The 13000-nt window shown below is 45.0% G+C and overlaps 1 protein-coding gene across 1 annotated transcript; it reads left to right on the top strand.

Annotated features, from left to right (window-relative positions):
* Nucleotides 1–2609: 2609 nt before the first annotated feature.
* NDUFA4 (NDUFA4 mitochondrial complex associated) lies at nt 2610–11021 on the top strand. Its single transcript, XM_032781121.2, has 4 exons — nt 2610–2735; nt 5312–5400; nt 5760–5820; nt 10790–11021. The coding sequence occupies exons 1-4, from the start codon at nt 2694–2696 to the stop codon at nt 10844–10846; spliced, it is 249 nt and encodes an 82-aa protein (XP_032637012.1). The 5' UTR covers nt 2610–2693; the 3' UTR covers nt 10847–11021.
* The last annotated feature ends 1979 nt before the right edge of the window (nt 11022–13000 follow it).

Here is a 13000-nt window from a genome sequence, read left to right as displayed (position 1 = left end):
CTGCATTTAAACTTGTAGTTGTAGATATCATGGATCCTTGGTCAAGGTATTGCACTCTGTGTGGTTGCTGAAGGACATAAATGAAGTCCTAACATTTCAAGCAACCAAGAAATCTGTGAGGCTTAACCTGTTTTAGAAAAATATTCACACATAATCTTGCTCCTGCCCTAGGAATAGAATTGTTTGTGTCTTCAGCTGGTAGCCTACTGAGTACATGCAACTGATCTTATTGCATACATTTACACAGTGATAAAAAGCTCATGGCTGGCCCTGGTCAGCTGACTCAGGCTCCAGGCTGAAAAATTGCTGTGAGGACATATGGGCTTGGATTGGAGCCCAAGCTCTGGGACCCTCAGGATGTCTATGCAGCAATTCTTCAGCCCAGAGTCCAAGCACTGGAGCTCAAGTTAGCTGCCTAAGCCAGCTGTGGGATTTTTATGCATGTGTAGACGTACCCATTCTCTGCCAAACTTTGAGGGAAACAAACTCACATTAAGAGGTCAGGTATAGAAAATTTTAACTTGCTTACAAAAATATTCATAGCTTTCTGATAGAATACAAATCTATGTGATTCTTGATATACTTTATTAAAAATGCCATCATTTTATACAGTAACAGCTTTCACTTGTATGTTGTATACATATCTATCTCCCAACACTAACTGTGCTGCAAGAAAGATTTTTTGGTTTATTTTTGTGTAAAGCACTCAGATACCAAGGTGACAGGTGACATTGTCACAACCTAGCAATTATGGCTCTGTGTATTAAGGCAATAAATATGCCATAGTTGGAGCAATCCAGGATAGCACTTAAGCACATGCTTCACTTTAAGTGCATGATTAGTCTCACTGAATGTTAATGGTGTGACCCCCATTATAGATTATTTACCTAATGAGATGAGACTAAACCCAATCCTGACCAAATTGCAAGATGTATTTTTTCACTAAAACCTTCCTTGGTAGTAATATCTTTCTCACAGGCAGGTCACAGTTCAGAGAAAAAAAGCAGATCAGAGGCAAGGAGTAGGAGGGAAAGGAAAGGAAAAAAAATACAGAAACATATGAAGGTGGAAAAATAAAGCCCTAAATTCTGTATTAAATAGCTCCATAGATGTGCTCGGTACTTCACAGAAAAAATAAAGACAGACTTCCTATAAAGAAGATTTACAATCTAAGGTCCCAATCAAGCACATACATGCATGCCTAACTTTATGCATTGACTTTAGTGAGATGACTCATGTGTATAGCAGTGTTGCCATCTCTTATGATTGACGTAAGTTATGATTTTTTAAAAAAAAATTGATTTAAAAGTTGTGGCCAGTTTGTTAAATTTGCAGTTTTGGACTGGTCAGACATCAAAATGTCACTAGGTAGGTGGTATTCTGGGGGGTTATCTCAGGGTTCCCTTCAACCTGTTTTCTGGTGAGGAATGAAGACCCTCATTGGGTACTCCTACGAGGAGAATCAGCCCTGCATGTGCACCCACACATTAAGTGCCAGCGTTTAGTCCAAGACGTGCAGCCTACCCACCAAAGCAGACAACAGCACAGAAGGCAAACATGACAAATGAGTGGCCTGGTCAAATATGAGTGAGTAGTGCTCTGATGTGGTGCACAGGGTCTCAATGCCACTCAAATTTGCAACTACAAAAAAATACAGTGTTAAAAGTTGTGGTTTGCACAACAAACTCACAGCCTGTGATTACCTTACAGCCTCATAATTTTGTCTGATTTTAAGTTTTTCCTGGAAGGTTTGTGCCAGAATCATGAAAATCTGAGCTTTCATTAACCACCCCCTCGAATTTCTAGTCCTCCTGGTTGCAGAGAACAGCTTTAAAATCATGAAGAAATCATAAACTAATGGCTTAAGACCCAGAAGGCAAATAAAAGAGAACGTTTATTTGATTAGTAGCAGTGTTATTACCGCAGCACCCAGGAGCCCGTCATGCACCGAGCCCTGTTGTGCTAGGTGGCTGTACAAACACAGAACTTAGACTCTAAGTAAAGCTCTTGGTTTGAAAAGCCAATCTCCGGATTGTGCGGGGGAGCCGGTTTTCTACTGGCTGAGACATGCTGACAAAGCTAAATCTGAGCGCGTGCACTAGCATTTGCAGGACTTGGATCCTCCCATCAGTGGGCTCCAGGAGACACGGTGACAGGACAACACCGGATAGGAGGCGCCAAGCGCAGGCGCCGCGGGACTACCTATTTTTAGAACGTCAGGCCCTGGGGGAAGCGATTTTGATGTCTGCCGAGCCCCGGTGTGGGGCGCAATCACTGCAGCAGAGGCGGGGCCACTTCTCCACCCCTCACCAGTGTAGTATTCAGTCAGCGCATGCGCGAGACTCACCGCCTCTCCTCTCCCCCGCCCCCTTCCATTGTATAGGTGACTAGGAAGTTGCCTGTTTTCTGACTAGATGCCGCAAGTCCTGGGGAGACGGCGCAGTAGAGGGGACGTATAGATGACTCCAGACAAACCTCTCTGTAGGGTCTATTTGTTCGCGGCTGAGGCAGGGCCGCCTCACTACGGCAAAGTGAACGCAGGCAGCCACCAGGACAGCCCCATCTGGGTGCCTATATCTGGCACCTGCAACGCAGGGTCCTTCAATGACATTGGGCCTTACAGCGCGCTAGAGAGGAGACTTGCCTGAGTCCGGATCTGCCAGAGCGCGAGACTCCCTGGCCCAACCGTCACCATGTTCCGCCTCATGTTCAGTCAGGCCAAGAAACATCCGAGCGTGCGTCCTGGAGGGTGTCAGCTCGGCCCGGAGCCGGGCGGTTTGGGGGGGAGGGGGAGGCAGCTGGAGCTGAGTGGGTTGCGGGGGAGGGAACCGGGCAGGGCACGGGGAGGCAGCCGGGGGAGGGAACCGGGCGGGTTGCAGGAGGAAGAGGGGCTTCAGCTCTCTGGGGCTCGGTTGGCGGCGGGACTCTCCTGGCAGGGGACTGTGTGGGCAAGAATCCCGCCGTCTGCCGCTCTCATGGGTTTAATCCCTCCGCCGGGGCTCGCCCGGGAGAACTGGTCACCGAGGAGCTTGACGGCCGCTCGAGCCCCAAGCGGTTTCCTGCCCTTCCCGCTCGTTGTAGCTCCTCCCTGGCACCGCTTTGTTGTGACAGCCCCTTCTGGAGCCCCATGTGAGCTTGGCGGGGCGGTGCTGCCGTCGCCGACGTCCCTCGGAGGAAGCTGGGCATGTACCCACGGCCCTAGAGTGAGATTAGTTTAGAGGCCCAGATCCCCGTCCCCCTTCTACAGCGCGGGGCTTTTCCAAGCGCAGTCGTGGTAGCCACGTGGCTCTTTTTCAACCCATTTTCTTGCCTTTCAGAACTAGTGTGGCTATGGCAGGTGCAGGCAGTGTAACCCTAGAGTCAGAGGGTTAACTTCTGCCTTCTTCTGGGCATTGTGGGGCACTTGGTAGTGGCACGTACCTGTCCCCACCTGCTTTTCCTAAGAAGCAGGATCTAGCATTAGGACACCCTACAGGCATGCTGGGTCCTTCATAACTAGGCGTTTAAACTACTTACGACTTGGCTATGCTTGAAACTCCAAAGTGCTGTCGTGGAAGCGTTCCACCTCCCTGAGGGGATTAGCTTACAGCACTGGGGCTCTGTTTACACTGGCACTTTACAGCACTGTAACTTGCTGTGCTTGGGGGGGCGGGGGGGTTTCACCCACCTGAGGGAGAAAGTTGCAGCACTGCAAGGCGCCAATGTAGCCAAGGCCTTAGAGCAGGGGCCGGCAACCTTTCAGAAGTGCTGTGCCGAGTCTTCATTTATTCACTCTAATTTAAAGTTTTGCATGCCGGTAATACATTTTAAATTTTTTAGAAGGTCTTTCTATAAGTCTATGTTATATAACTAAACTATTGTATGTAAAGTAAACAAGGGTTTCAAAATGTTTAAGAAGCATAATTTAAAACTAAATTAAAGTGCTGATCTTACACTGCCAGCCTGCTCAGCTCGCTGCCAGCCTGTGGTTCTGTTCACCTAGGCCGGCAGCGGGGTGAGCAGGGCCTGTGGCCGGGACCCCAGACCTGGGTGGGGGAGGTTCAGGGCTCAGGGCAGAGAGTTGGGTGTGTCGTGGGTTAGGGCAGAAGCTGGTGTGTGGGTCAAGGTCAGCAAGGGTCGGTGTTGTAGTTAGTGCAGAGCAGAAGCTGAATGTGGGGGTGATGGGCAAGGATGGGTGTGTGTGGGATTCAGCAGAGATGGGCTTGGATGCAGGCAGAGGGTGTTGGGCGTTGGGGGAGTTCTGGCTAGAGGGCTTGGTGCAGGCAAAGCGGGGTGAGGGTCAGCGTCAGACAGAGGACTGGGTGCATGGGGGCTGCAAGCATAAAGCTGAGTTGGGTCAGGTTCTGGGTATAGGAAGTGCAGAGAAGAGGCTGAGGCATGGGGCTGCAGGCAGAAGTGGGGTCATGGGGGCTCGGGTGCGGGGGGCGTGGGTCAAAAGTCAGGGCAGCGGGCATGCTGGGGTATGGAACGACAGGCAGAAGGCTGAACAGTGGGTCAGGGCTGGGGGCGTGGGGGGTGTAGGACAGAATGCTGAGTGTGTGTGGGGGGTGAGGGCTGGAGGGTGTAGGACAGAGGGCTGAGTGTGTGTGGTGGTCAGGGCAGAGGGCTGGAGGGTATGGGAGCTGCAGGACAGAATGCTGAGTGTGGGGGGAGGGGTCAGGGCAGAGGGCTGGAGGGTGTAGGACAGAGGGCTGAGTGTGTGTGTGGGGGGGGTCAGGGCAGAGGGCTGGAGGATATGTAGGGCAGAAGGCTGTGTGTGTCGGGGGTCAGGGCAAAGGGCTCGGCTCGTGTGGGTGCTCCCTGCCCTGAGCAGCTCATGGCAGGGGGCTGGAAGGGATGTGCCTGTTCCGCCCCCTTCCCCAAGGCTCTGTCCCTACCTCTCTCTGCCTCCTCTACTGAGTTATGTGCATGCTGCCGCTCTTCCCCCTCCCCCTTGCTAGGGCCATCAACTGATTGGCACAGGAGAGGGGGCGGGGCAGGAAAGGACCATGTTGGAAGAAGAAGCAGGGGAGGGGGGAAGCTTGGCAGCTGCAGAACCAAGCTTCTACCTCCTGCCCCTGCAGGGGAGACAGGTGAACGGGGGTGCTGAGGGCAGCTGCGTGCTGCTCAAAATCAGCTCGTGTGCCATGTTTGGCACGCGTGCCGCAGGTTGCTGACCCCTGCCTTAGAGTAAGGTCGTTCGATGGGGTGGCTCAAAACTGATGAGCCAGATGTGTAATCATTGGGCAAGACTTCATTTCCAGCCTTGTCTTGTAAGTGGCATTATGTTTATGTTCTAATCTCTCATTCATTTCCAAATCTTTTGTTCTAGTTGATCCCTCTCTTCATCTTTATTGGAGCTGGAGGTTCTGGTGCAGCCCTGTACATTATGCGCCTGGCAATGTTCAACCCTGATGTCTGGTAGGCAGTAAACTTCATCTCTGTGTGTGTGTGTGTACACACAAAAATATATAATTTTCAAGCAAACTTTGGTGTTTATGAAAAATTTGGCACCCCATGTTTCTAGATGAGCTTCAGTGTGCTTCAGAGTTGAGTTTGAAGGACTGCATATCTGAATGAGGAAATTGGTTCCATGCTTATGAAGTACATTTTGGAGACTACTTATAGTATTGGTGGCTTTGTTATGTGGAAACTTGTCAGGACAGACAAGCATTCATGTTCTTTAAGTAATTAAACATCAGTTCTATAATATGTAATGCATGTTAAAAGCAGTGTGATTGATTTATACCTTCTGCTATATTGCTGTATTTCTCTTGTAGTTGGGACAAAAAGAATAACCCTGAACCTTGGAATAAGATGGCTCCTACTGATCAGTACAAGGTAAGAGGCAGAAAGGCTTTTAGCCATTAGGGCATCGGCTAATCTACAGATGTATGTTATCTGTGGTCTGGCTAGTTTTGGAGGATCAGCTCTGTGTGAGATACCAGTGAGAGGTGGTACAGGGAGGACTGAATATGCTTCCCCCACTGTCAGTTTCCCACCCATGTTTTGGATTGGGAATCAGCAGTGGAGTGATGACTTGATTTGGGAGGCAAGGCTAGATTTGAATATTAAAATGAGACTGCCTGTTTAGATATTACCTTTGCTTGGAGGCAGGAGAAGCCTCATTACCTAAGGCAAAGTGTTGAATGAAGAAAGTAGTGCTGACAATAAATATTTGTTGTTCTGTATCAAGGAATTGAAAATAAGAACAAATATGCCACTCAGTAGTCAGTGTTAAATTGATATTGGAGGGCGGAGAGCAAAAGCTTTGGGCTGTAAACTACACACAGTAGATGTCATGCTGAAATCAGTTTTGGAATCCAGCTATTTTGATTTCATTACTACTGCAAAAACTTTTAAATATTTTTTATGCTTCTATTAGGATGATCAAATAAGTACAGTAGAACCCTGCAACTTGCAGAGAGGGGTATTTACAACACACAGTTTGTGAATAAACAAAAAATCAGTGTATTTGGACAACTATGCCCCATTTTTATCACTTAGTACTGTAGGTTCCATCATTTAACAGGAAATCTTACATTTGCACTCTTTTTGTTATCAGTTATGTTAATGAGAAACTGTCCTAGATAAATGCTTTTATTTGATGCTAAAAATGTGCTATAGGTTAGTGCGACAGGTTGGATCACAAACTCCCTCGGAGCTGCCAGCTCAAGACTCCAGCAGCCTGTCTTGCTGAGCCAGACACTCCCATCTGCTCCAACAAAGACCCAGGGTCTGAATTACTTGCCCCAAAACTGCAGGTTTACCTGAAACCTGCTAACAGAATTGTGCTTGTCTTTAACACCCAGATGCCTAACACCCAGTGGGGTCTAAACCCAAATAAATCTGTTTTATCCTGTATAAAGCTTATGCAGGGTAAATCCATAAATTGTTGGTCCTCTATAACACTGATGTAGAGGGATGCATGGCTGTTTGCTCCCCCAGGTATTAATGCGTACTCTGGGTCAATTAATAAGTAAAAAGTGACTTTATTAAATACAGAAAGTAGGATTTAAGTGGTTCCAAGTAGTAACAGACAGAACAAAGTAAGTCACCAAGCAAAAAGAAAAAATTGTGCAAATCTGTCTAATCAAACTGAATACAGCTAATCTCACCCTCAGAGATGCTTCAGTAAGTTTTTTCCTCAGACTGGATACCTTGCAGGTCTGGGCACAATTCCTTTGCCTGGGACAGCTCTTATTAGCTCAAGGTGACTAGGAAATCTTCATGAGGCCATCCTCTCTTTTGTTCTGTTTCACCCCCTTAATGCAAAAAAGTTAACAGGCAGAACCTGTGTCTACATCCTGGGTTCCACCCCTCCTCTTCAATGGAAAAGACCCAGGTTAAATATGATTCCCGCTCAGGACAGATCGCATTGTCGGCAAGACTTCATTGCCATTTGTCAGCACACCCAGCACACACTAACAGGAAATTTAAGGTAAACACCATTCCACGAACAATTGTCTCGGTTAATGGGGATCGTAAATTTCCCAAATCACCCTAATGGCTGCATTTTGGCATAATACATCGCCTTCTAGTATAATTCCGTAATTCCAGTTTCAGATATAAGAGGTGTAATCTGTACAAATAGGATGCTCACTCATAGATAATAGGCTTTGTAAGTATACCTAGAAGGACTAACTATGTCAGAAGGGACAATATGCATTCTAGTCTGACTCGCCTGCACAAGCGCACAAAAACCTACCCATAAATTTATTACAACCCCTACATTGTCGAGTTATATGCCTCAAAATTGTGATTTTAGAGACCTCAAGACGCGAGAAACCACAGCAAGCGACCATTGCCCAGCGCACAGGGAGAGCGAAAAACTCAGGCCTCGCCAATCCGCCTGGAGGAAAATTCCACTTCCCACCCAAATATGGCCGATCAGCTAAACCTGAGCATGGGCAAGACTCCCAGCTAGCACCGAAAGAATTCTCTGGCAGTAACCCCAGTTCCCATCCACCAACATCCCTCACGCATTGAGCCGACTTTATCTCCGCCGATAATCCAAGATCAGTGCCCCAATTTAACTTCCCATCATAAACATCCTCCATATTACTTTTCAGCTTATCTTAAAGCAGATAAGTCTTTGCCCCCACTACTTAACCTCCCGGAAGCGTGTTTCCAGAACTCACCCCCTAATGTTTAGAAACCTTACGTCTACCTTCAAGTCTAAACTCCTAAATACTTCAGTTTGTACCCAATCGCCCGTGCCTACATTAGTACAAACCTTAAAGAAGTCTCTCCCTCCCTAAACCGTTAACCCCCTGATAAATTAGATAGAGCAAGCATATCCCCCCGTAGCTTCTTGGCCAGGCTAAACAAGCCAAGCTCTTTGAGTCTCCTTTCATAAGGCAGATTTTCCATTCCTCGGATCATCCTAGTAGCCCGTCTCTGAACCTGTTCCAGTTTGAATTCATCCTTCTTAAACATGGGACCTTTTGCATGAAGCATATTCCAATTACATTATATTCACTCATCAAATTTTTATAAAATCATATAGACGGCAACATCACAGTTGGTCCTCTACAGAAGTTACACTGTTATTCAGAAGTGTTCCCAGTCTGTACTGGCACAAGAAGCAGAAATCTCAAGGTTTACCATATTTGGTGCTGTGTATCATTAGCATTTTTTCCTGGCAGTGTTACTAAAACAACCCCTTGTGTTGTGGAAACTAAAGCAGTTGAAGGTATTGGAAATCATAGATGCAGTGGCTGATGGCATTTAATTCTGGTAAACACAATAAAAAGTTCCTTTTTAAAGCAGATCTCTAGGGAGATTTGTCAAAGAAAGCAACTCTCTTCCAAACTAGATATGCAGAATCTCAGGATTATAAAGATGGAAGTGTGTAGTGAGAATGAATGTGTTTATGCAATCTTAACTTTGTTCTAGTTTCTGAGAACTTGCTAAAACTTCCTGTGTTTGGTCTCTGACCAAAGGTGACTTATTTTAACGTATGGGTTTAAAAAGTGGCTCCAATGCTTTAAGTTCAAGTTGCAGGTTCAAGCTGAGATCTATATGCAGTACACTTTTCAGTATATAGCTCAAGTGAGCCTGTATATTTTAGCTGTACAAGCTGAAGTCCTGATCCTCCAAACTGATCTGTATGGGTATATTCCTGAACCCATACAACTGAAGTCAGTTGACTCAGCACAAGCTTGCGTGCACATATCAGCTTGGTAGATCAGGACTCATGAGAAATGGTAATTGTAGTAATTTTTTTGTCAAAGGATTGTAAATATTCATATCTTTTTTCCCCTGTTATGCTCAAAGTCCTCACTAAAGAAAATGCCCATTTCCCTGTCAAGTTTTAAACTTTTTTGTTTCTAGATATTGTTGCTGGAGGGCTGCTAAATCTTGAGATTTTTTTTTTTAACCCAAGAACTGAATCACTCAAATGTCTCAAAGCTTGCTTTTGGATTAAGATCAGGCCTGTAAAACTTCACTTTGAGTTTAAAAGTTACGACTGATAAGTGTATCCATTCTAACACTGTTTAAATACCTCAGTTGTAATGGTTACTGCCACTCCTGCTGTCCTGAAGTCACTGCTGGCTTATTTAGTCAAAACATATGTTTAACAATGTTTTATTCAACCTTGGATGCTAAAATATGCCTTATTAAGAGTCACTATTTGACCAGTATTTATTTCATTGTCATGTATTCTCTAAGCTCTTAATACAAGATGAAAGAGAATAGATCTTCTACCTATGCTATACCTTCCTGTCTGTCCTGCACTGCAGTAACATTTATTTTAAGACTGGTCCAGATTGTGATCTGAGCTACAATCTTTGAACCCAGACCACTTGGTAGCCATGCAGCTTTTACTAATACTGTTCTAAAATGTTCTCTTGTCCACTTTATGCATGTTCTGTCATGTTTTCTGTTCATGTATAACTGTATTTAGTGCTTCACAGTTCTCCCTGTTAGCAACATCTGGTGTATGAATAAGGCTGCTGCACATAGTTGTTCGATCTTACCCTTGATTTTTTTCCCCTAAATCTTGGTCCTTGCACAATAGCATGAGGGATTCTCTTTTCTGTCTGTGAGGGCCTTGGTGATCATTAGGGATTGGCAACTGCTCTAAATGTATTACTCAGTAGGATTAGGAATCTAAATGTGATGGCTCTAAGAATAACTGGTGTTGGAGTGAATGGAGGCATCTAATCAGCTCTCCATGGCTAATCTTGGTTTAAGCCATCACTTTCACCTAGTATTGAAACAGCCCTCTCTGCCACTTTTCTGCTAAGATGAGGGAGCAGTACGTCCGTAGCATAGTAACTTACTCATAGATGAATGGAGAAGAAAAGACACTACAACTTCCCTGTTTTTTTTCAAAGTGAACCTGTCCAAACAATTAGTTCTCCATAATGTGATATGTTAAAGAGTTGAGGTACAGCAGCCCATGGACTGTCTCTTCCAAATTCTGTATATTAATATTCAAATATTTAATCCTGGGGAGGGTAAGGAAGTTCTATGGGTTCTTGAAGGGCAACAGTTAGAAAATGACTGATTTAAACTTTGCAGTGAAGCTGTCTTTTAAACTCACTTTAACTGAGGGCTCTTGTGGCATATGCTAGAAAGCATGTACCATCAGAACTTAAATTAGAAATGTATTTGAAAACATGCAACTCTAGTGCTAAAATCCATCTGTGCACTTGACTAAATGTCTTGAAGAAAACCAAGTAGTGTATATAGCAATAATTATGTTTTCAGTTTAAATTGGAAGTAGTCATCTCCCCTAGTACAGACTTGGATCTTGTTCTGATCAAAACCCTCTCTTTTCCTCCACCCCATCCCCTCTTAGTTCTATTCGGTCAATGTGGACTACAGCAAACTGAAGAAGGATCGTCCTGACTTCTAAAGAACAAATTCTTCTCCCTTTACAAGCTGCACAGAATGAAGGTCTTCCAGAAGCTGTCCGCACAACTAATACACTTAATCATCCAGGAAATGTTAATTAAGCTTGCCCTCACTTTGCACTTTTAATCATGTGCTGGAAAGTAGCTTGTTTGGGCTTAATAAACATCTGAAACGTGTGGAGTGTCTAATATTTTAGTTCATGAAATAGATTGCAGTTGTCAGTGTCAGCATCATAGTCCAGATGTCTGGCCTGTCAAATGTTCAGGGAAAATAGAATTGGCATTTCTGCTAATAAAACAACCTCTGAAAAAAAGCAGTTGGCTTTACTTTAAGAAAATATCCCTTCTTGAGAACAGTGATTAAACAATATCCTCTGTCACTGGTATTCTCAGAAGTTCATTGGCTCTGAGTAATACTATTCTGCAGGGTTCTGTACAGTAGATGGAAGAAATACAGTACCAGCAGCAAACTGTGTTTCAAGTACAGATACCAATACTAAGTCTAGGCCTTCCTTTCACTGTGTGCTCTCTTGAATATGAAATGAGAGAAGGTAACTTAAGATCTAGACAGTTGCCAGACAAACTTGACTAACCAGGAAGAAAAGATAAGTATTGCAGCTCCTTACAGGTGAGAGGCTCTTTTGTATAACCTTTCCTCAAACACAAGTTTTTACTAATTTGTCAGTGCTGGAAGTTCCTGAGTGTCATTTTTGAAGTATAAAAATGAAAACTGGTTTAAAGTGTAGTTACCACAGTTGTCAGAGGTACAACTAGATCCGATCCCTCAAATCTCAATGTACCTGCAACAGCTATTGGCATTTTTGCATTTGGTTCCTCTCTAGGGTATGTCTGCACTGCAAATAAAAACCCATGGCTGGACTGCATGCTGGCTTGTGCAGCAGGGCTGTTTCCTTGCAGTGTAGCTCAAACCCAAGTCAGCTTCCACAAGCCAGCCACAGGGGTCTAACTAGAGTGTAGGCATACCCTTAAGCAGCATCCTAGCCTATAGTACTCCTTGGGTCAGCTGTGCTTCTCCCAGCAGGCCTTGCTGGGTTTGGCACCTACCATTCTCCTTGGGACTTTGATCAATGGTAAACAATGCTTGGACAGCCTTCTCAAACCAAAGGATTGCTTAATAAGGTTTAACAAAGCAGCCTTGGGTGGGACACTGCTCAGTAGGACAGTCACAACCCAAGGCTGGGGGTCCTTTGCACACTAAACCAGCCAAACAAGACTTTGGTTTTATTCCGCTGACGAACCAGAAGTCATACAAGCAATTCCCTCAGACACTCCAGTTTCCCAGTATCAGCACCACTCCTTATGGGGATAAATGGTTATGAAAACCAATATCCCAGTAAAAGAAAAAAGTTCTCCAGATCCACGTCAATATACAAGTCACATCTTACCCACAAACCACACTGTTGCCAATTCTTTAGCATTTCAATTCTAAAGATTTATTCATAAACAGAAATATAGAGGAGAGCTAAAATTGGTTAAATGGAACAATTACGTACAGTAATGGCAAAGTTCTTGGTTCAGGCTTGTAGCAGTGACGGAATAAAATGCAGGTTCAAATCAAACCTCTGGAGTACATCCACAGCTTGGATGGGTCATTCAGTCCTTTTCTCAGAGCTTTGTTTTGTAGCAAAGTTCTTCCAGAGGTAAGAAGCAGTATTGAAGACAAAATGGATTGATTTCCACAACGTTTTATATCCTCTGCCATATGAAAGGACACCCCTTTGTTCTTACTGTGGAAAATCATAGCAGCAAGATGGAGTTTGGAGTCACATGAGCAAGTCACGTGTCTCTGCATGATTTAGTTCTTTATAGGTAGAGCAGCCATTGCTCACATGCTACCTTGAACGTTCCCAGGAAGGCTTTTCATATGTGGATTGGAGTCTCCCAAGGTCCATTGTCAGTTAAATGTTTTGTGATTGGGCACTTAATCTGAAGAGTTCCTTCTCAGAAAGCTGGCCAAATGCTTCATTGGTGCTACTTAGGCCTTGGCTACACTTGCAAGTTGCAGCGCTGGTGAGGGGGTTACAGTGCTGCAACTTACTCGGTGTCCACACTTACAAAGCTCAGCCAGCGCTGCAACTCCCTGTCTGCAGCGCTGGCTATACACCTGGTCTGCTACGGGTGTAGCGAATCCAGCG

Source organism: Chelonoidis abingdonii, chromosome 2 (genome assembly GCF_003597395.2).
Source record: "Chelonoidis abingdonii isolate Lonesome George chromosome 2, CheloAbing_2.0, whole genome shotgun sequence".
In the NCBI taxonomy this organism is placed as follows: domain Eukaryota; kingdom Metazoa; phylum Chordata; order Testudines; family Testudinidae; genus Chelonoidis; species Chelonoidis abingdonii.
Note: the sequence above shows the minus strand (reverse complement) of the source record. Positions and strands in the feature narration are given on the sequence as shown.